General features: G+C 39.7%; 1 protein-coding gene across 5 annotated transcripts in view; it reads left to right on the top strand.

The window, feature by feature from the left end:
- STX18 (syntaxin 18) overlaps positions 1 to 24,589 on the top strand; it is a 143,258-nt gene that overhangs the window by 88,329 nt on the left and 30,340 nt on the right. For 4 of the 5 annotated variants that reach the window (XM_077136370.1, XM_077136373.1, XM_077136371.1 and 1 more), the window contains 4 exons: positions 5,723 to 5,838; positions 7,649 to 7,726; positions 7,887 to 7,953; positions 22,089 to 22,204. In XM_077136370.1, coding sequence (XP_076992485.1) covers positions 5,723 to 5,838; positions 7,649 to 7,726; positions 7,887 to 7,953; positions 22,089 to 22,204 — 377 coding nt within the window. Of the gene's footprint in view, positions 1 to 5,722; positions 5,839 to 7,648; positions 7,727 to 7,886; positions 7,954 to 12,695; positions 12,698 to 14,819; positions 14,845 to 19,407; positions 19,426 to 20,958; positions 20,967 to 22,088; positions 22,205 to 24,589 lie in introns of all 5 variants that reach the window. The other variant, XM_077136374.1, reaches the window with a different exon arrangement.

Below are 24,589 nucleotides of genomic sequence, written 5' to 3' on the forward strand. Positions count from 1 at the left end.
TTCATCTTAGACCCATTAATTAAGTGTGCGTTTTCTAGCTTCAATATATTTATGAATTTTCTTGTCTTCCCTCTGTTATTTATTTCTAGTTTCATTCCATTGTGGTCAAAGAAGACACTTTGTGTAATTTCGGTCTTTTAAAATTTATTGAGATTTGTTTTGTGATCTAACATATGGTCTATCCTGTAGAATGATTCATGTAATCTTTTGGGGTATAGTGCTCTGTATATGTCTGTTCTAATTCATTTTAGTATTGTTAAAGTTTTCTGTTTTCCTTATTTTTTTTCTTTTTGAATACTCTGTTGATGAACATGTAGTATGGAAATCTCCAGCTGTTATTGTAGGGGTATCTGTTTCCCTCTTCAGTTTTGTCAGTACTTGCTTCATGTATGGCAGTGCTGTGGTTAGGTACATAAATGTTTATGATCCATATTTCTTCTTGGTGGATTGGCCTTTTTATTAATATATCCTTCTTTGTCTCTTGTAATAGTTTTGACAATGTATATTTCATCTGGTATTAGTTGTGGTGATTTGGAGTGGTATGTCCTTCAGAAAAATATGTTCTTAAGCTTAATCCATTCCTTTTGGTGTAAACCCATTGTAAGTATGACGTTTTGATGAGATTACTTTAATGAAGGTATGGCCCACATCAATAGTTGCTCTTTTGTGATGATGTGTCATGAATTGGTACCTTTCTCATTTCCATTTCTGTATATATTTTAAATACTTTTTTTTGTGGTTGTCCTATAATTTATATTAAATAATCCAAGTCTGTAATCTACTAATTTGATAAAAATACCAATTAGACTTCAATAGCATACACAGTACCATCTCTCTGTGATTTGTGTGTCCATATCATGGAAGTATGATTACTTCTTGCCTAATTAAATTCTTAATTTAATAGGAAATAAAGACTAAAATTACATACTGAGTATACCATACTGTTGGGTTTTGCATTTGCCCATGTGATTACCTTGATTGGAGATCGTCATTTCTTCATACTATTCAAAGCTACTATCTTCTGACCTTCCCTTTCAACCTGAAGAACACCCTTTAATATTTCTTGTAGAATAGGTCTCTTGATGACCAACTCTTGACAGTTTTTTCTCTGAATGTCTTAAAGTCTCCCTCAGTTTTGAAGAATTTTTGACTGGCAGTTTGTTTCTTTCAGTATATATTTCTTTAAATATGCCGTTTCTCTGCCTCTTTGTATCCATGGTGTCTATGAGAAATCAGCACTTATTCTTATTGAAGAGCTCTTGTATGTCACTCAGTTGCTTTTCTCTTGCTTCTTTTAGAATTCTGTACCTTTGGCATTTAGCATTTTGATTAGTGTATGGTTTAGTTACCTAGGGTGCTCAAGCAAATATCATTATATGGTTCATGTAAACAATGGGAATTTATTTGCTTACAGATTTGAGGCCAGAGAAGTGTCCAAATCAGGGCAGTATGAAGGTGGCATTTTGTCCCTGAAGACTTTGGTGTTCTGGGGCTGGCCGCCAGTGATCCTTGGTTTCTGTTTCACATGGCAAGACATATGGCAGTGCCTTGCTTCTTTGTCTTTCCTGGTCTCTTCCTTCTATTCCAATATCCTTTTGAGCTTCTTTCTTCCTGTGGCTTTCTCTTTTTGTGTCTTCATTTTATTCTCCTACAAAGGACTCCAGTAATAGGATTAAGACCCATCTTGACTGAGATGGGCCACACTGTATCTAAAATAACCTTATCAAAAAGTCCTGCTTAGAATGAGTTCACAATCCACAGGAATGGATTAACTTTAAGAACATGTTTTTCTGGAGTACTTATAGTTCCAAATCATCACAGTATGTGTCTTAGAGTAGGTCTATTAGGGTTTATCCTGTTTGGAGTTCATTGCGTTTCTTGGACATTTATTTGTGTCTTTCATATGATATGAGACATTTTCATCCATTATTTCCTCAGACATTCTTTCTGCCTCTTTTTCCTTCTTTTCTGCTTCTGGGACTCCCATAATGTTCATATTGGTATGCTTCATGTTGTCCCACAAGTCCTTTAGGCTCTGCTCACTTTTTCTTATTCTTTTCTCTGTTTGTATCTGCTTCCTGACTGTATGATTTCAATTATTTTGTCTTCTAATTTGCTGATTCTTTCTTCTACCTGTTCATATCTGCTGTTGAATGCCTCTGGCACATTTTTAGTCTCCATTATCGTGCTTTTCATCCCCTTAAGTTCTGTTTTGTTCCTTATTAAACTTTCTAATTTTTCTTCTTGTTTACACATCATCCTTGTATGCTTTAGTTTCGAATTGATTTAGGAAATGTGACTGATTGTCTTTGAATTAGTTGCTTCACTGTCTGTTTCCTCTGAAGTTTTAATTTGTTCCCTTGACTGAGCCATCTCTTTACATTTCTTTGTATGGCTTGTGATCTTTTGTGATCTCTTCGATTGTTTTGATACGCTAGCTCTGGAAGTCAGTTTCTTCCTCTTGCCTAGGATTTAAGTGTAGATTGGTTGTGTGTTAAGGCTCTTTTTCAGTGTTTCATCCAGTTTATACTGACCCTTTAGAGTAGCCTGTGTTTAACAGTTTGGATTTTCTTAGGTCTCTCTGTATCTGCCTCTTGCACTGGATATGTGCAGTAACTGTTAAGATGACCTTATTAATGTGTAACTGTTTCCCCTCCAAGAGAAGATTTCCTTTTTTCTCTTCCTGTTCTGTGAGTAACTTTCCTCATTAAGGGATCTCGTCCCAGAGGACCAGATGGAGTCCGTGTTCCAAAACACAAAAAACGCTCGACTTATGCATTCAATGCAATCTCAGTCAAAGATATCGAGAAACTGGATCCAAAATTTATATGGTATCTTGGTATTCCAAGGCTGGTATGACAAATGCCACAAATTGGTTGCATTAAATACAGGAGTTTATTGCCTGAAAGTATTGGAGGCTGGAAGTTCACGATCAAGTTTTCTCCTTTTTCTCGGAGTCTGAAGGGTTCTGGTGTTGGCTTGCTGGTAATCCTTGAGATTCCTTGGCTTGTAAAGGCATCTCTGTCTCCATTGCTTGGCAATCTGTCTCTCCTTCTGTGGTTCTCACTTTAACTGAGCCATCCGCTTCTTTCTCTAGGTTTCCTCTGCTTAGAAGAACTGTAGTCATATGGGCTAAGTCCCACTCTCATTCCATTTGGTCTCATTTAAATAGATCTTTGAAGATCCCATTCATAAATGAATCCACACCTTGAGGTCCCACAGGCCCTTTGTTGGAGGCATGATTCATTCCCCAATCATCTGCCCTCCGGACCCCCAAAAAGACATGTTCGCACCCTGCTCCCTGGTCCTAGGGGTGTGAGAATCTGGAGCTGGTCCTCTTTCCCTACGCTCTATGTGGGATGCATTCTCTCTTTTTTTTTTTTTTCCTTTGGCCCTTCAAGGGACTCTACCAGTACTTTTTAATTATCATCCCGCCATAGTCTGAGATGTATCCTGGTATTATATTAATCTATACAGAATTATAAGGTCTTGTTCTCATTCTGGACTCCAGTATTTTGGGTTGTTTAAATGAGCTATCCAGGCAGGTTGATTTAGATTATGTGTTGATAGAAAATTTAGGTTCTAGACATAATAAACCTCTCTGACTTTGGTGTCATACAGTAGATGAAGGTCTAGAGTATGTATACTATCACCTTTTACCCTGTTTTCTGATTTACTTAGTCCCAGCCAAATCAACTTTGTTTTTAACTCTAATTGAGGCCTGATCTCTTTTTTCATTACTTTCACTGTTATTGTACATAGCTATGCTAACTTTCAGGGCTGCAGCACTCCATTTCTGGGTCTTAGGTGTCACAGAGTTACTCAGAGGTCCAAGGAACTACCAGCTAATACACATATAGCTCAGTATCTCAGAATCTGGAAATATACTTACAACTTTACACTAAGTGTGGTTTCTATAAGAGTTTACAGTCTAGGCTCCAATTTTCTTATAAATATTTTCTGAGAGAGACCTTAGCATATTTGTTCTTTTTTTTCTGGCTTATTTTGCACAAACATTGTCCCCAAGATTTATTCAGTTTGTTGCATGCCTCTCAACGTCTTTCCTTTTCGTAGCCATGCCATATTCCATCATATAAATATATCACAGTTCACTGTCCTGCTTCTCAGACATTGTATCCTTCAACTTCCTCCATCTATTAGGCATCATAGATAATGTCCAAAATGAATAAACCGTATCTTACAGTATCCTCACTTGGTTGTATAATCATCAGCATTCTCAATTTTAAACAAATCTCATTGATCCATAGCAGCAAAGAACTGACAAACACAGCATCACCAACTATCAAATCAAAACTACCCCTTATCACTTGTCCCTCCCCGCCCCCCAGTCAGTTTCCCCTGGTGGTGCTGTGGTACTGTTGATGTCTTCCTGTTAACTATTGAACATAGTATACATTTTCAGGTTTTGTCCTATACCCCTCTACTATTGACTCTTTATCCAACCAATAGCAGACCTTTGAAATAGTTCAGGCAATAACTTATTTATGATTATAGATTTAGTAAATGGGAAACATGGCACTATACATCCCCTTTCAGTCATATTCACCTTCAATAGGGCAATGTTATTTATAACCCCACTGATTTGTTACCGTCGTGTCTGTTAGTTCCCTTGCATTTAGGTTCAACTTCACTGGGTAGTCTTTCCCTGGCTCTAGCTTTTGTGTACCTCTAGATCTGCTCTATTCCACAGTGTAGCCTCTGAGATTACTTTTACTGGAATCATAACAGCAAAATCGTGCAGTATTAGTCCTTGTGTATCTGACTTATTTTGCTCAGAATTATGTCCTCAAGGTTCATCCACATTGTCATATGCTTTGGGACCTCATTTCATCTTACTGTCACATACTATTCCATCGTATATATATATACCACAGTTTGTTTTTCCATTCATCTGTTGATGGACACTTTAATTGTTTCCATCTTTTGGTAATTGTGAATAGTGCCGCTGTGAATATCAGTTTGCAAATGACTGTTCATGTCACTGCTTTCAGCAATACCAAGTATTGGTATTGCTGGGCCATAGGGCAACTCAATATTTAATTTTCTGAGGAATTGCCAAACTGTTTTCCACAGTGGCTATACCATTAGAGCTCATATTTTGAGCCCCAAGGCACATTACTAAAAGTGAGTGCCCTTGCTAGCTTAGTAACTAGGATTGTGTTTACTTGTTTTTTAAAATATCAAGAGAAGTGAAATTTGTTTCTAAAAAGCACTTATATTATGACTTTTGAAGACTGCCTGTGAGCAAGGGAAAATGGCAGCTTGAAACCATTTCTCATCCCCAAAGCATCCAAACTCTGTCTCCATGTCATTTTCCACATGGCACCCAGGTTGGACTTCTAATGTAACCCTCATGCTATCACTGTGTTATATGAACCCTTCAGTAGCTGCCCCATTACTCTCAAAATCAAAGGCTACATCTTCATAAGGCCTTTCCCACTTCAGACCTAACTCTTCACCCTCCTCACCTCCTTCTCAGGCCTGTGTAGACAGCTCTTCCTGCCTCTAGGCATATGTATGTGTGGGTTCTACTCTAGATCCTTCACCCACTTCATAGCCCAGACAGCTCCTCCTCACCCTTTAAGTCTCAGCTTAAGTGCCGCTTCACCAAGGAAGCTTTTCCTTCTCTTCATACTCTGTGCAAACTACATCGCATTGCTATTTGCCTGCTGTACTTTAGTTCTCTCTCTTTCTTTTTTAGCCATATCATGTCTGAGTATGGGCGTATGACAGACACAGAACGAGATCAAATAGATCAGGATGCTCAGATATTCATGAGGACTTGCTCTGAAGCAATCCAGCAACTAAGAACAGAAGGTAAAGTGCTCTGAAAGATGCAGACAGACAGCTATGAATATATCATGTAGTTGAACATGATTCATATGGTGCATCCAATGAAAATTTCCTCTTAGATTTAGGTTTTGAGACTTTAAAATCCTTCCTTTTCTGTACTAACACTGCTGTTAGTGTTATAACCAAAGCTATTAAAAGTATTTAAAAGCCATTTTATTTTTTCCATTTCTCTATCCCTTCCCCTTCCCCTCCCCTCCCCTCACCTCCCCTCCCCTTCTTTTAAAAATTTAAACAAGTGGGAGAAGGGAGATGGAAAAGACCTCTCCCAGCAGAACCAGAAACTTATTACAGGGCCAGGGCTAGAAAAGATAAGTCCTTTGTGTACAGCATGCATGTGTGTGTGCCTGTGTTCTGTTTGGCACTCTGTGGGGTAGTGGTTGATGGCACATGGGAAAGGAAGCAGGAGGGTAATCTAAACTCTCCACTTTTAGTAGTAAACTTGAGCATCAGACCTTTGTGAATAAGAGGAAGGCCCAGGAACCATAGCTACGTAGGTACTAGCTATGTGGCCTTGAGCAGTTTTCTTAGCCTCCCTGGGCCTTGGCTACTTCATCTGTAAAATAGAGATTATTGCAGGATGTATTTCTTAGGTTTGTCATGAGAATTAAGTTAAATGCCTATAGCATGCATGAAACCATGTCTGCCACCCAGTGTGGTTATTATCTCACTTTCATTGATATTTAATTCTTATTGCAACACTGAAATCGGTTCCAAATCATGTTTCTTCCTTTATTCTTTTTAAATTTGTTTAGGCAGATGTTGAGTACATTAAATAATAAAGAGTTCAAAGTTAGCAGAAACTCTTGTGCTCATTACACAGACTTTTTTTCATGAAGCTTCATTAGAAGCCTGTTGGATCACTTTGAGGGTGATGAGACGTTTTTGCCATAAAATAGATATACACGAAATTTTGTGTACAATTTCAAGAACTCCGTGAAGCCCCCATGTGAATCTCAGGTTTACCAGCCCTATAGTCAAAACATAAAATCATGCACCTACCCTAGGGCACAATCATTCATTGAGGTACCTAGAAGATACATGTGAACAGTATTAAAAACCAGTCATAAGCACCAAGCCAAATGCCCCTGTGCTGCTTATATAACTCTAAACCTTAGTTTCTTCCCAGGTAAAATAGGTACAATCATCATTACCTTTAGGGTTGTTTGGATTACTAGCAGTGATGAATGGAAAGTATGAGCAGAGTGCTTGTACATAGTAAACCTTCAATAAATGTTAGTTGTCATATCAAAATAAGTGATACAGGTTTTGACATTTGATAGTTCCCAGAAGAAAGGCATCCTGTGTCCAGGAGGAGTCAAAGAAGGTTTCCTGGAAGTTTGACTCTGTGTCTAAGAGGGTCCCTTAGACATGAGGGGATGGGGTATTCTAAGCTGAAAAACGGCACAAGCTCAGGCAGGGAGGATTGTGTGATTTGAGTTTGATTTAAACATGTTACTTGAAGGTCACCTTGAACATTGGATGCTGTTAGTACAAAAAAGGTCAGCACTCAAAAAGTGGACTGCACCAAATACTGTCTCTAAGTGAAGCAATAAGCCATAAATTAGTTGACTGTAGGTTTTCCACAGGTTTAATCTTTTACTCTTGTAAAGTCTAATAAATCTTACTCTTAAAAATGTAATGTCACTTGACACAAGACTTGTTTGATAGCTGTATTTTCAAAAATGTGTTAAATGAACTGTTCTGAGGGAAATGATGAATTGTTCTTTAATATAATTGAACAGAAAGACCTGAATATTGTCCTTTTCTGTTACAGCCCATAAGGAAATCCATTCCCAGCAAGTGAAGGAACACAGGAGTGCTGTTTTGAATTTCACTGAAGATTACTTAAAAAGTATTTGATTTTTTTCTCAAAGCTCAAATGTGGCATTGTACAATCGATTTGGTGCAGAATTTAGCTTTGCTAGATCAGGTGTCTTCTTATATTTAAATGATACCTGTGCCTGAGAAGCAGTTTTAAATGGTCTTTGTTCTTATCTTTTCCCCTGCAACAGGAGTGTGTAAACTTTATTCAGAGCAAAGAGCCATCCGAGTTAAAAGAGTCGTGGATAAGAAAAGATTGTAAGTACTGTCTCCTTGACATTCCTTAATTAAGAACAACAATAATAATAGCAGCTGATGTTTCTAGCACACTTCCACAATGCTTGAATTTTTCACAGATTGCTGTAGCTAGCGCTTTTTCAGCATTTACTACAGACCAGCTAGACACTTTACTTTTGAACACAGCCACACGCAAGGCAGGGACTGTTCTTGTCCTCATTTTACAGATGAGAAGCTGAGACTCAGGGAAGGCCACTAACTCTCCCAGGGTCCCACAGCCAGAAGGTGGCAGAGCTGTGATTTGAGCCCAGGCTGTTGGTCCCAAATGCTCTTGCCTATTTTGTCTTCTTAATAACCCTAAGGGGCCAGTACCATCTAGCCTCTTCCCTGTTATCTCTGAAGCATCCCTCCGAAGGAAGAGCTGAAAGATAGCCACCATTGCTTCCTTGTGAAGCCCTCCTCAGGCCATCCACCACAATCTCCCCCCCCAGCAGAGCACTCAGTTGGTGCCAGTGGTCTGCACAAGCCTCCCTCTAACCCTCTTCCCCCAGCACCCATTTAGTGCAGGGACTGTTACTGGCTCTTCTTTCAGATGAGGACACCAAAGCTCTGGTAGGTTAATGGGTTGAGGGCAGCAGGGAAGCAGCCGAGCCAGACTTCAGTATTTCCTATGGCTCGTCTGCTCTCCTGTCTGTCGTCCTCTTGGGTTAGAAGCTTCTCCACACAGCTCTGATTCCCTTCAACTACTCAGCCTTGCGAGTAGGTAAATAAATGAGCATGTGAAAAAATGGGTGCTGAATCTAAGCTCCAAATATTGCCAATTTCTAAACTAGTTTTGGAACTATTTTAGGGTGGTCTTTCAGAAGATAACACTACATAACTTTTGGGGGACAAATTTTATTGATTCTTATTGTGTTGAGCATGTCTAACCACCCCAGGTTTGACGATCTACTAGGAAGACTCAGAACACTCAGCATATAGTTATCTTCACAGCTATGATTTTATTGCAACCGAAGGATATGAAGCAAAATCAGCCAAGAGAAAAGGCACATAGGATGAAGTCCGAGGGAAACCAGACACCAACTTCCAAGGGTCCTGCCCCATGTAGACAACCTGTGTGAAATGTCATGTACCAGGGAAGCTCATTAGAGAATCAGGGGCCAGGACTTTTCTTGGGGGCTGATCACATAGGCACCCTCTGCCTAGCACTTAGACAATATTCCAGATTTCCATAAGGAAAGCAGGCATCCAGCATAACCCAAATTGTTTGCACAATCTAGGCAAGGGAGCTTCGCTTATTGGTTGTGAAGCTGGTGGGAACCCTTCTCAAATTTAACTTCCTAGATGCCAGCCAAGAGCCAATCTTGGAAGCAGGCCTTTTAAGGATAGCAATCTTAAATCTTAAATGGTCTTTTTTGCATTCTTGTGGAACAGGTTTTAAATTGTAAATGCAAACGATAAAACCATTTGTGGAAGATAGTGAGTAGATCAGTCAAGTTTTTACCATCAGCAGTGGGTACTGTTTACTGACTTGTATTTCTGTTATTGAGAAGTAAGCACAGAGAAGTTATAACATCACTGCCCTTAAGGAGCTTAAAGTCAGCCAGCATTGCTATATAAACATGATAAATTAGCCAACTTCATAAATATATGTCATAATTCATAAGGCCAAAAGGAAGTGCAGGGAGGAGTCATGGTACAATCTGGCAGCATAGCCCACTGTCCAAGAACTCAGGCTCTTGCAGCCAGACAGCCTGTGTTTGAAACTTCATTCTACCATGAGCCAGCTGTATGACTTTGGGCAGATGTTTAACTTCTCTGTGCCTTTGCTGCCTTATCTGTAAAATGGGCATATTAATAATACTAGCTCATAGGATTGTTGTGAGAACTTAATGGGCCAATACAATTAAAGCATGTATAGTTAATGTTAACAAGTATTCTCGTCTACTATTAAATGCCTACCCTATGCCAGGCATTACGTAAATTTATTTCATTACACAAAACAGCCCTGTTAATAACTGTTACCCCTTTATAAATGAGGAAATCAAGGCTCAGAGAATTAGATGAAATAAGATTGACAGTTAGGGTAAGTGGGGCTGATTTCTTAAACAATGGGATTTGGGTTGGATGTCAAAAGAAAAGGAATATCTGGGTAAGTGGATTTAGAGAGGACGAAAGCAGCACAAGTTCAGGCTGGCACATGCGCAGAGTGTTTGAGGTAAAGGAAGAAGACCATTCTGCCAAATCAAGGCATGGAGCATACTGGGCTCTGATGCTGTGAGGTTCACCATCAAGATGACATAACATCCCTGGGTCACATACCTGCCAGAGGAGAGAGAGGCAGATTTCCACTTCATTGTCCCAGGTAGACCCTGATACTTGAGACTAGTAGGGACTGCAAGTGAAGCAAAAAGAGGCTTTTGCTACTACCTCCCTCAGTTCTTGGTTCTCAGCAGAGACTTCAGCTAAGATGCAAATTAAAATCAGTCAGGTGGGAATTATTCTAATTTAGATGGTGAAGTGCAGCCTTGTCTCCTGCCAGATAGCTGCCCTGTGCCAGTTACGTTGAGCACAGGCTGTGAGGGAAGTAATTTTGTAGCCTTTTATTATGTAGTTCAGCCCTCTGCCTGCTCATTTTCCTCACCTTGCCCCAGAAGGCATATACCTAAAACGTACATATAACCTAACCACTCCCTCACTTCCCAGGTCTAGCAAAGACTGTGGTTCACAGCCTGGCACTCAGGCCCTGTGTGACTTAGGCTTGGCCATACCAGAACCTCTTTGTTCTAAAGAGGCCTTGTTTTTGAAAGCTCTTATGCCTTAGCCCTTGCTGTTTTCTCTGCCTAGAATGCCCCTCACATGTAGCTGTTCTCTTCACCCCCACCACTACCACCTTTCGTATGGCAAACAAGCTCCTCTTCTTCTGTTAGCCCCAAAGAACTTGTTGCCTACTCTGTAAAGACTTCCAGCTCCCACAGGTAGTTCATGGCTCCCTTCTTTATCGGCTCTCTGCATGTTGTTCACCATCAGGTGTAGCACTTCTCATACTCTTATGTCGCTGCTGTTGGCTTCTTTGTCCCTTGCCCCCTCAGCCCAGTATGCAGCACAGTGCCATCCTGGTGCATGGAAACTTCTCATGTAGGGCCATTGAATGAAGGAATGATAGGGTTCCTGAAGACAGCTCGGCTGTATTGGAGTGTGGGGTTATTTGTTCATTGTTGAGTTAGATTAGTGGATTCTTTTGTTTTCGTATTATTTTGTTTTGTTTGTTTGTTTTGTTTTGTTTTCTTACATGGGCAGGCACTGGGAATTGAACCTTGGTCTCAGGCATGGCAGGCAAGAACTCTGCCACTGAGCCACCATTGCCCACACTATTTTTATATTATTTTGTTTTTATTGGTGATGGTTATTGTTAAAAATCATTCTTATAAAGTAGTTATTTTCCAGCTAGGTTTGTGGTTACTATTGTATTGGTTTTGTTATTGGTATGAGAAAAGCCTATTTGTTAGTTAAGGAACCATGTGATCTTTTTTTTTCTTTCCTTCTTTTGTGAACAATAACATATATGAAAAAGCTTTAAATTTCAAAGCACAGCTCCACAATTAGTTGTAGAACATATTTCAGACTTTGACATGGGTTACAATTTCACAATTTTAAGTTTCTACTTCTAGCTACCCTAAAATACTGGAGGCTAAAAGAGATATCAATTTAATGATTCAGCATTCATATTCATTTGTTAAATCCTGTCTTCTATGTATAATTCCACCATCACCTTTGATCTTTCCATCCCTCTCTTTGGGGTTGTTTGGGCTATGGCAATTATAAATTTTTGACATTGGAAGGGTCTGTCACTACCGTGGGATAGGGAGATGGAACTATCTGATTTCTGGAGAGGCTGGGCTAGGTTCCAGGATTTATCTGGGCCAGCGACCCATCTGGAGGTTATAGGTTTCGAGAAAGTTCTCTAGTGCCTGGAACCCTTGTGGAATCTTACATATTGCCCTAGATGTTCTTTAGGATGTGTGATCTTTTATTTAAAATTCTTCTCCAGGATAGGATGAAACATTCTGAACTGGTTTTTGTTTTCATAGAATGGTAGATATCATGTTAATCTACCATACCAAAGGACTCTTATTCCAAAGTGAGTGAAAACATTTGCTCATTAAGCCAGAAGTAGTCTTAGCTGACATTTCTGCACTTTTTACACCATGACTGTGTTTTCTTAGAAGGGTAATACTGTTGTTTACTGTAACTATTTTCACCTGTCATCTAGACACTTCCCTGTCTGAGTTGACAGCTACTACAAGATGCTTCATCCTCATTGTGAAGGGTATTGATAGCTGTTATTTGGGTCTCATGTCCCTTCTTTCTCCTGCTACAAGACTTTTATCCTATGAGTCCTTTAAGGCAGGAACTGCTTGATCAGAGCCTGCTCAATCAATGGCTGTCAAATTAATGAAGAGTGGAAGGAATGGGGTACAATCTAACTTCTGGTTTATCAAGTCTACATAGCAAGAGCTGATAAATTGGAAAGGTTGTAGGTCAGTCTCAAATACAACTCTAACCCAGGTGGCCATGTCACTCCAAAAGGTTTGGTGTGAAATATGCCCTTTTATGCTCATGAATTCTTAAAGCACTAACATTTTGGTTGTGACATATGCCTTCCTGGGTAAATACTCTAATTAAAACCCATCTGAATTAGAGACTGCTTTCTCAGAAAACAATAAGATTTTATATCATCTGCTTTCTTTTTCTTGGGGAAGAGGTTTAAGGTAGCAAACTGAGAATTAGGATTATCTCTGATATTCTTTTCCACTGATTCAGAGGATTTTCTTTCTGAAGGCATAAGCTGTACAGAGAAGCCCAATGACAAATCCGTACTTGAAATAATAGGTCTGTCTCTCCTTTATATCCAATGGCAGGTCGTGCCATCCAATACTACCTACATTGCATCTTGTTTTGAAATTTGTGTTTTGGCCCATCATTTCAACACATCACATTCACTAACACAGTGATGTTCTTGGAAATAGAAACTTTGGGCTTTTTTTTCTGTCTCAAGGAAGATTCAAGGAAGATGAATCCTGTTAAAATCTGAAAGATGATGATTTATCTTTCATTGAATAGACTATGAAACAATCAAATAGGAAGACTGAACCACTTCATAGCACTTTCTGTGTATAGCATTGCAGCTTGAAGTTAATTGCTAGAATATTAACACATTCTACAGATGTTAGACGATAACACAATTCAGAATCTCGTAAGGCATTCTGAGGAAATCTTGGTAATCTAAGTAAGTATTGCTCTGGAAACAGGTTCCAAGTTTGAGAAAAGGTTCCAACAAGTTTGAGAGCCAGTGCATGAGCAGGGGGTTCTCAGAGCCTTCACATTGCCCCTGTGCCTTAATTGTACCTTTCCAAGAGGTAGTGGGTAATGGTCGGATTCAGCATCCCCCAGACCTGCTGACAAAGGAGTTCTTCATTCTTGGAACACTTGGCAAGCACACTTTAGAAAATATGCCTAAATTCCATGGCCATCTCTCTCATTATGAGTTATTTATTACTTACTTCCTTACGCTGGTACAAAGATCAGAATTTTACTATGCTTCATTTTTCTTACTCATTAAAAAAAAAAAACCCACAACATTTTTTATCTTATAACACAGTGTGATGGTTAGATTCTGGTGTCAGCTTGACCAAGTGATGGTACCCAGTTTTCTGATTAGGTAAGTACTGACTTCACTGTTACTGCAAGGATATTTTGTGACTGAGTGATAAACTGGAAGACTGGCTTATTAAATCATCAGTCAGTTTATTGCATCTGTGACTGATTACATCTGTGATCAACTAATGGCACGTCTCCTGCAAATGAGATAATCCAGTCAGTTGGCTTTGATCCAATTGGTTGAAGACTTTTATGAGAGAAGAGAAAATTTCCACTGCTTTTTCAGCCAGCAGACCTCTCCTGTTGAGTTCATTGAGACCCTTCATAAAGTTAAGTCCTCCAAGCCTGCCCTTCGGGGTTTGGACTCTTGCATTACCATGGTTGCGTGAGACACTTTTATAAATCTTATCTTTACAGATATCTCCTGTTTGTTTTGTTTCTCTAGAGAGATCTTGACTGATACATATGGGCTATCACCATACTTATTTGGAATTTGAAGAGTGTATTCTTAACATTGTTATTTCCAGTTTAGTCCTCTTCCCCAACTAGATTATAAGGTTGGTGAGAGGAAGGAATTGTGCCTTTTGCCTCTTTATATCTGCAGTCCCTAGCCCAGTATCCCACATATAGTAAAAACTCAAATGCTGCTAGTGATTCAGGATGATGATGATTATTTTGAAGAAGAAGAAAAGCATGACGAAAATAAAAAATAAGTGATACAGTACTAGGTTAAGTATTCACTTCCTGTTAAGTAACTTTGTCTCATTCGCTACCTAAACAGGGGTCTTGTTCATTGCCTAGAAGGGAGGTCAGCAAACTGTGAGTCTTGGGCTGTTCTTTTTCAGCCCTTGAACCAGGCATGGCTTTTTTTTCTTTCAAGTTTTGTGAAACAAAAAGCAAAAGGAAAATAACTTTTATTGAGTGCGTACTATGCAGGGACCCAGTCTATGGGGCTATGCATCCATTACTTCATTTACTCCTCAGAACAACACTGTGGTATGGGTACCATTATTATCCCATTTTACAATAATCCTGGCCTGCAGTGTTACTTCGCACATCATAGATGCCCAGTAAATATCTTGAATGAGTGAGCTCAATCAGGGCAGTGTGACACTTCCTGTTAGGTCAGAACCTGTGCCCTACGTGGGCTCCTGAGTTGGAAAACCACTTTTGAAATCAGGATACTATAGCATTATATATGAAAAGCATCACCTTCCTCTCTCCAGCCTTTGTTGGTGGCATAAAAGAAGGGTAAGAGTTGTGCTTGACTCAGGTTAGCCTCTGCTAATATTTGTACAGGGCTTTATTTGAGGTTTGAAAACATTTCTCGCACATAATTTCTTGTTTTAAAACAGAAAATTCTATTTCTCTCCCCGTTTTCTGTTTCCTGCTCTTTTTTTAAAATTTTTTAAGTAGAATTCCAAGATTTGTCAAATAAGAAGGCTGGAAAACAGATGTTGCCAGGTGGAAATTGTGTTGATCGCAGCTATCAAATCTCAGCCTTCAGTTAGGGAAATCACCTTAAATAAATCACAATCATAAACTGTTGTTTCTGATGATTTTGGTTTTATTTTTCTTTTGCGTGGACAGGCACTGAGAATCAAACCCGGGTCTCTGGCATGGCAGGCAAGAATTCTGTTGCTGAGCCACCATCGCACTGCCCTCTGATAACTCTTTAAGAACTGATTTTTTCACATTGCTTCAACTAGTTAGTTTGTAATTTCCCTGAGGATTTCTATAGATAGACTATGTGATAATTAGAATCTGTTTTTATCACTTAAAAAAAAAGTACTCAACTTTGTCTACTGTCTGCTGTCTTTATTCATTTTAAATTGAAAACTGGTACATTAGCATACTTTGGACACAGGATGACTAATATTAAGTGAGTCCTTTATTAAAAGTCAGTTAGGCCCTTCCCCTTTCTGGACAATTCCATTCTAAAGCAGGCAGAGTGGGGCAGAGGAAGGTGGGTGTGTACAGTTGCGGTGAGCCAAGGTGTCCCCAGGCAAGGCGAGGAGGTGGGGCTCAACATGGGGGTCAGAGCCCCAGCAAGGAGAGGGACCGGTCCACATTGTTGGAGAGAATGGCAGCAGAGAGAGGGGGTTAGTTATGTATAGAGGGGTTGATCATCTAAGTGAATATATGAGAATAATGGAAACCAGGTTTCTCACTATCAGAGAAATAAAGGGGAGAAAACCAGAATGACCCATGTGGTGTTGGATTGGAATAAAAGATCCTAGTGTGAGCTCATGCTTTTCAGTTAACATGGACAGAGATAACAATGAATGTGGTTGCAAATGTGTACATGTAAGTCTGTGTATGTAAATGCATGTATGTATGTGTTTTCTAGTTTTGTCCACTGAGAGGGCCTGAAGGCAGTGACACCCCAATAACAATAAACATATTTAGCTCCCAGATCTTGATTTCTAGATACTAATTTCAGTTTAAAGAACCAAAGTTCCATGAAGAAATGGCTGATTCCAGGGCTAGAGCAGGGAGAATATAAAATAAGCCTGGAATATTTTGTTCCAGAAAGTAGGGAAGAGCTCAGACATATGGGGATAGTAACAGATTATAATCTACTGAATAAAAGAGGATAAAATAATCCACTGAATAAAATTTCATAAGAAATTTTATTTTCTAAATCACTCCCTTTTATCATTCCCAGTACTAATACTAGAAGTAATAATAGCTGTTTTGGGGAACACCTACCATGAGCTATAGAGTGGGCTAAGCATGGACATTTAAACCAACAGTTCTGTAAGAAAGATACCATTATAGCCCCGTTTTTGTTTTTTTTTTTTAACTTTTTTTATTGTATAGTATAACATATATTCAAAGCAAAGAAATAAAAAAGTAATAGTTTTCAAAGCACTCTTCAACAAGTGGTTACAGGACAGATCCCAGAGTTTGTCATGGGCTACCATACAATCCTCTCATGTTTTTCCTTCTAGCTGCTCCAGAATATAGGAGGCTATATAATAAAATTATTTTTTATCATTACAATCGACTTTTTTCCCTTCTCTTTTTTGTGAAAAATAACGTATATTTTAAAAAACTATGAATTTCTAAGCACAGTAGTACAATTAGTTGCAGAACATATTTCAGACTTTGACATGGGTTATAATTTCATAATTCTAGGTTTTTACTTCTAGCTGCTCTAAAATATTGGAGACTAAAACAGATAACAGTTTAATGATTCAGCATTCATATTCATTTGTTAAATGCTGTCTTCTATGTATAACTCCCCCATCACCTTTGATCTTTCCATACATCTCTTTAGGGTTGTTTGGGCTATGGCAGTTCTAAATTTTTGATATTGGAAGGGTCTGTCACTAATATGAGGTAGGGAGATGGAACTCTCCAGTGTTCTGGAGAGGCAGGGCTAGGTTTCAGGACTTATCTGGACCAGGGACCCATCTGGAGGTTGCAGGTTTCTGGAAAGTTAGTCCAGTGCCTGGAACCTTTGTGGAATCTAGGTGTTCTTTAGAATTAGCTGGAATGGCCCTGGTTGAAGAAATGTTAAGTCACTTGTTATTTAGTAACTGAAAAAGTCTGAAGATTCATGTCTTATTTATTTCAAGCTAGTTTGAAAATTGACTGTGTCAGGTGGCTCAATGGCTAAATCCCAAAACCAATATCTCAGGTAAAATGTGAAGTACCATGTTAAGTAATAAAAAGTAAATTTTGTATTCATACTTAGCCACTTACTATCAAACAGAAAAAGTCCTGTCTGTTTAAAATAGTTCTGGCTTCTTTTGCTTAACAGTGTTTCTGAGATTTATCCACATTTTTGTCTTCATGAGTAATTTGTTCTTCTTTGAAAGTGCTGAATAGTGTTGCAGTAATACGTATACCACAGTTGGCTTGTCTATTCTCCTGTTGATGGACATTTTGGTGGTTTCTTATTTGGGACTGTTATGGATAGGATGCCATGAACATTTCTTTACAGGCCTTAGTGGGAACGCAGCTTTTTATTTCTCCTAGGTAACCCCTTAAAGTGGAAGCCTTCTGTCCTAGGGGAGCTGTTTTGTTTTGGCTATTGTAAATGGAGTTTTCTTTTTCGTTATATCTTCTAACTGTAAATTGGGCACTTTTTGGTGAACATTTAAGTAATTTTTTTTGTTATTATAGGCAGTGCAGTGATGAATATCCTTGTAAATATATCTAGATGCATATTTATGACACTTAGAAGAACACATTGTAGTTTGCAAACATGGCTGCACCAAACAGTATCCCATCTCATGTGCTCTTCTTCAAATGTGATGCTGTCACTGCCCTATTGAAGAAGGAGAGAAGGAACCTGGGTTGTCCCTCCCCTTATACCTGGGTGGACCATTGCAACTGCCATGGACATTAGAATGTGGCAGGGGTGATGGTGTGTGACTTTTGAGGCTACAGTGTAAAAGGCATTGAAACTTCTGCTTTAGTCCCTTTTGCCCTAGGGGAAGCTAGCCACCATTACAGCAGCACTCTCAGGCCACAGCATGACGAGGAAGTGAGGTTCCCAGCTAACAACCAGCTCCAACTCGCTCACACACCTTATGGGTGAGCTCCTTGGAATTGGGCCCTGTAGCCCCAGATGATGTAGCCTCAACTGATATCTAACTACACCTTCATGAGAAACCCCCCCAGCAAGAACCACCTCCCCAGCTGCTCCCAAATCTCTGACCCTAGAAACATTGATAGTTACTAAATAGTTATTGTTTCAAGGCACTACATTTTAGAGTGATTTGCTACACAACCACAATTAACACTTAGGGAGACTGGTGTTATAGCTACTTTGAATATTCTTTTATTAATGCTGTAGAAGAGCATTTCCTAAACAACTTTTTCTCGAAACAGTTATCTTTTGAAAAACTCTGCAAATAAGGTGTTTGCGGTCTGGTTGTTTGGAAAACACTTTATAGTACATCCTTTTTGGAAATTCACAATGTGCCTTAGCATTCTAAAGGCTCTGAAAAGTTGTCTAGTAAAGAACCCATCTGTTTTAGTTTGTTAATGCTGTTGGAAATGAAATATACCAGAAATGAATTGGCTTTTATAAAGGGAATATATTAAGTTATAAGTTTACAGCTGTAAGCCATAAAAAATTTCCAAACTAAGGCATCAAGAAAAAGATACCTTGACTTAAGAAAGGCTGATCTGGGAAGGCACATGGCTGGCATCTGCTGGTCCTTTGGCTCCTGGTTTCAAACAGCTTCCCTGGGGACATTTTCTTTCTGTATCTCTAAATGTCTCTGTGTCAGCTCTGAAGTTTTCTTCAAAATGATTTCTTCTTAAAGAACTCCAGTAAGCAACTCACCTTGAATGGGTGGAGATATATCTCCATGGAAACTACCTAATCAAAAGGTCCCACCCATGATTGGGTGGGTTACATCTCCATGGAAACAACTTAATCAAAAATATCCCACCCTAGCGCATTATCTGATTTAATTTGTTTGGTTAGTTTATTTGAACACCATAATTAAACATGGAATCTTGAATAGGGCATGAAATCTTGATGGTTTGTACAGGTTAGTGTGATGCCCCAGAGTACATCCCAGGGTAATTTGGACAGAGAATAAAAATGTAGTATTTGCAAAGTCCCCTTGGGGGACTAGGGAGGAAGGAGGAACTGTTAAACTTCCCCATCTGGGGAAGTTCTGATGTTCTCGCAAGCAATGGGTTGAAGCAATTCAGTAGGCTGAGCCCTTGATCTTGGGTTCACCCCTGTGAAACTTACTCCTGCAAAGGAGAAGCTATGCCTACTGATAATTTTGCCTTAGAGTCACCCCCAGAGAACCTCTTTTGTTCAAATGTGGCCTCTCTAAGCCAAAGCCAACTCGGCAAGTGTACTCTCTGCCCTCCCCCCTACGTAGGACATGACTCCCAGAGGTGTAGATCTCTGGCAACATGGGACAGGCTCCCAGGATGAGCCAAGGACCTGGCATTATGGGATTGAGAAAGTCTTCTTGACCGAAAGGGGGAAGAGAGAAATGAGACAAAATCTCAGTGGCTGCGAGATTTCAGAGTCGAGAGGTTATCCTGGAGGTTATTCTTATGCATTATATACCTATCCCTTTATTTTATGGTATATTGGAGTGGCTGGAGGGACGTATCTGAATCTGTTGAGCTGTGTCCTAGTGGCCTTGATTCTTGAAGACAGTTGTACAAAGATACGACTTTTACAGTGTGACTGTGATTGTGAGAATCTTGTGTGTGATGCTCCTTTTACCCAGGGCATGGGCAGTTGAGTACAAAAAAATAAAGATAAAAAATAGATAAATAATGGGGAGGGTAAAATAAGAGGTAAAAAAAAAAAATGGGTAGAGTGAAATACTGTTGGTCAGTAAGAGAGAGACATAAGGGGTATGGTATGTATGCGTTTTTGCTTTTTAATCCTTTTTCTGGAGTGATGCAAATGTTCTAAAAATGATCATGGTGATGAACACACAACTATGTGATGAAACAACATTTTAATGATTACTGGCTCATCAAGTGTAATGTCTGTTATTCTCAAAGTTTAATGTTGGTTGAAAAAATGAAAATAAAAATGAGATGAGATGCAAACCCAAATACATTGATATGTATGTAGAAGATCCTCAGATACATCTGTTGAAAAATAAAATTGCAAACGCCAAAAATAAAAAAAGATCCCACCCAACAGTATTGAATCAGGATTAGAGAACATGGTTTTTCTGGAGTACACAGCAGTCCCAAAGCAGCACACCATCAATATTAGCTAGGGTTCTCTAGAGAAAAATAATCAGTAGGAGATATCTGTAAATATAAAATTTATAAAAGTGTCTCACGCACCTGTGGGGATAAGCGTCCAAGATCTGTAGGGCAGGCTGTGAGCTGGTAGCTCCAATGAAAGTCCTCAATGAACTCTCAGGAGAGGCTGGCTGGCTGAAGCAGGAAGAGTGATTGTTGTCTCTTCTGAATCCTCCTTAAAAGCCTTCTGGTGATTAGATTAAGCATCACTCATTGCAAAAGATGCTTCCCTTATGCAGTCAGCTGTGGATACAGCCAGTGTGGTCATGATTTAAGTCCATGAAATATCCTCATAGCAACAGACAGGCCAGCACTTACCTGACCAGACAACCAGGTACCTCTTCTGCCTGGTCAAGTTGACACATGAACCTGACCATGACACCATCTTTGACTCAACTTTCTCCAGCTCATTTGATCACAGGAGTCCTTCCTCCTGGAGCAGGGAGTGTAGACTGAACTCCACAAGGGCACTCTTGAAAAGCCTAGACCCCACGACCAGGTTGCTTGAAGTCGCATCCAAGCTCTGCCATTTACTAACCATATGACCTGGGCAAGTTGTCTAACTCCATATGCCTGTTCTCTTCCCAGTGAAAAAATCATTCGTAGTAGCATTAGTAGTATCTTATAGGGATGATATGAAATTAAATTCATATAAAGTGCTTTAAAAAGGCCTGATATGTAGTAAGCCCTCAATAATGGTTAGCTGCCATTAGAAATATCCTATGTATTTATGTTATTCTTTTTATTTATAGCTTCTCTGACTAACAATATAGAATTTATCATAGTTCCCTCTAGCAATCTGCTAATAATTTTCATAGCATTATATAAATTCTGCTAAAGCTATTACCAGGCCCATTGTTTCATAACAAAATTTTTCTCTCTTACTAGCTACTTACTGACATTTACAAAGCATTCATTCATTCAACATGTATTTAATAAATACTGTGTGCCAGGCACTAACTAGGGTCTAGGGCTGAGCAGCAGACATGACTTATGAGGGCAAGGAGCCTACTCTCATAGAACATACACACCACTGGAGCCAGATAGACAAGAAGCAAAGAATTAACAAGGTGATTACAGGCTGTGATAACTGCTGTGAAGTAAACAGACAAAAAGGGCGCCACGGTACCCATGGTAACGGGGAATACCTCTTTAGATATGGAGACCAGAGAGGGCCTCTTGGAGTAGGTGAGATGGGCTCTAACCTGCAGGTGGGAAAGAAAACAGCTGTGGGAAAAGGCGATGGCAAGGCCTTTCTTTGTTTACAGAAATGAGTTGATCTCATCAAGGTCATAAAGTCTTGTGCATTGATAGTTAAATTATTTTAAAATACTGCACATACATTACATGTTATGTGTGTGTAACGTGTATGTGTGTGTTCAGCAATACTTTAGCTTAGTGTTAGTGTGGTGTCAGCACTGGGGGCCGTGTTCATGCCTTCTCTCCTTAGTGTATATAGACTGCACTCTCCCCCTGCATGTGAGGCACCATGCTGGTCCTGGAATGCAGATGGTGCATGGTCCCTTCCCTGGAAGTGCAACACTTGTACCTTATCATGCCTACCTCACTAGAAGCTAAAGGCACGCCCAGGTGACTTCTGGGCCCAGAGGCAGAAACTCTGCTCTGTGGTCTAGGGACATAGACAAGCAAAAAGAGCCACATGCCACTGCTTTCTGTTGTCAAACAGGAATTTTGTTATTTAAGGAAATTATTCGTACAACTAAATATTTATTTTTTAGATCTAAGCTGGAACCTGAACCAAATACAAAGACCAAAGAATTTATGTGTACTGAGAAAGCTTCAGAGAATCCTTCAAACGATTCCGAAGAAAAACTTGTCACTGAAGAATATCCAGGTATGAATCAAAACAACAGTCTAGCCATGCATTTCTTCCTTATGACATGTTGGCAAAATGACAAAGCAGGGAAAAAAGGAACATAGTCCTAGCCATCTTGTGGGGCCTATATTTGCATAAAGCTTGTGTTTGCATATGGCATCGTAGCCTTTTTTCTATCACAGTTGGATCTTTTTCTGTCACAGTTGGCTCTGAGGCTGAGGCAGGGTTGGAGGATTTTCCCCATCAACTAGGAATTGACAGGATACAGGAGAAAGGCCTGAGGTAGCTGGACCTTAGAGGGCCGGGGACTGGAGACTTAGAATCAGGAAGAAATTTCACAGGTCTGTCCCCTGTTCAGGCAGCCTCACATGTCAGTCTTGGGAAAGGTGGGGTGCCTGCCTCCCCCCACAGTCATGCACTGTAGATCAGGGGCACTTTCAGCTTTTCCTCTCTGTGAACTCACCAGCCTGCCTCAGGTAGATCTGATGATTTCAGAACCTTCTTGCCCTACTTGTGCAAAGGACAAAATGCAAGTCCTGGTTTCTGTGTTTGCTGATATCATGTATACAGTATTGCCTATGACTTCAAACTGTTGCCAACCTATAGTGGATGCTGGATAAAGAATGCATAGGTGAATATATCTAATGTTATCAGGATATCTCCAATCTGTGTGTTTCCAGATGGAATGGTCATCCTGTGTAAGGAAGGAATGTTTAATTTGGTGTATCTCTGAAGAGAAGCTGAGGTGGAATTTTGCTTTGTGTGACTCACAGGACATGGCAAGTTGAAGCCAGGAGAGAACAGAGTTTCTCTTGTCATTATCTGTATCATGGCACTGGCCCTCAGGAACTACGTATATCCCACATGTTAGACACTGCCTCAGTACTTTATAGACATCTAACAGTTGCCCCCTGGGGATGAGTTTCATGATCCTCTTGTAGATAAAGCATCTGGAAAGAGAGGCTGGCCAACTTGTCCAAGTTGAGCAGTTCATAAATGGTGGACCCAGGATTTGTATGTGGATCTATTTAACCCTGAGCCCCGTGTTCCACATGCTGCCTCTTCATCTAATTTCACCCTGAAAGTTGACAAGTGAGGGGATTGAGTAACTCATTATGGCTTTATAAGCCTGAAAGATACTAGAGGACTGCTCCATAATTTACAGGCAACTTCAGTAAGGAGGGACAAGGAAAGTAATGATTATTAAGCCTCTGCATTGTGCTCGTTGCATGCTGGGTTTGTTATCAGGTTTGAGCCTTGGGCCTTTTTTCTTATTAGAGAATTTGTAGCTTTAAAAAAAAACTATGCAGAGTACAGAGTTCCCATAGACTGCCCCCTGCCACACACACACACACTTTTCTCTATGTCAACATTTTGTGTTAGTGTGGTACCTTTGTTATTATAGGTTACATTGGGGTCTTTTTTTTCCTGATATATATATATATATATATATATATGTGTGTGTGTGTGTGTATTTGAAAAGCAGTTTTATTCACACACCGTACAATCCATCCAAAGTGTATAGTCAGTGACTCCCAGTATAATCAGAGTTGTGCTTTCATCACCACAATTGATTTTAGGATATTTTCATTGCTCAAAAAAAGAAAAACCCCTAACCTATATACCCCCATTCTAATTTGCAAGCTGCTGAAATGCAATATACCAGAAATGGAATAGCATTTAAAAAGGAGAACTTCTAAGGCCGTGAAAATGGCCAATATTAAAGCAAGGCTTTAGAAATGTCCAATCTAAGGCATCCAGGGAAAGATACCTTGGTTCAAGAAAGCCAGTGATGTTCAGGGTCTCTCTCTCAACTGGAAGGGCACATGGCGAACAGGGCAATATCTGCTAGTTTTCTCTCCAGGCTTCTTGTTTCATGAGGCTTCCCCAGGGGTGATTTCCTTCTTCAATTCCAAAGGTCTCTGGCTGTGTGGGCATTAAAACTTTTTCCAAAGTGGTTCCCTCTTAAAGGGCTCCAGTAAGCAACTCCACCTTGAATGAGTGGAGATACATCTCCATGGAAACCATCTTATCAAATATTAACACCTACAATTGGGTGGGTCATGTCTCCATGGGAAAAATCAAAAAGCTCCCACCCAGCAATATTGAATGAGGAGTAAAGGACATGGTTTTTCTGGGGTACACCACAGATTCAAACTGGCATACCCCTTTACTATTGACATTTAGCATTGGTATGGTACTTTTGTTACAATTGATGAAAGAATATTAAAATATTACTGTGAGGTATAGTTTGCATTAAATGTTCCCCCCCCCCCCATATACGAACTATTGGGTCTTTTGACGTGTGCTATTGTTGCCATTTTATATATGAGGAAACAGGTGTGAAGAAATTACATAACCTGTTCAAAGTCAGCACCAAGTACTGGAACCGCCATGCAGGCC

The sequence above is a fragment of the Tamandua tetradactyla genome, chromosome 19 (assembly GCF_023851605.1).
Source record: "Tamandua tetradactyla isolate mTamTet1 chromosome 19, mTamTet1.pri, whole genome shotgun sequence".
Taxonomy (NCBI): domain Eukaryota; kingdom Metazoa; phylum Chordata; class Mammalia; order Pilosa; family Myrmecophagidae; genus Tamandua; species Tamandua tetradactyla.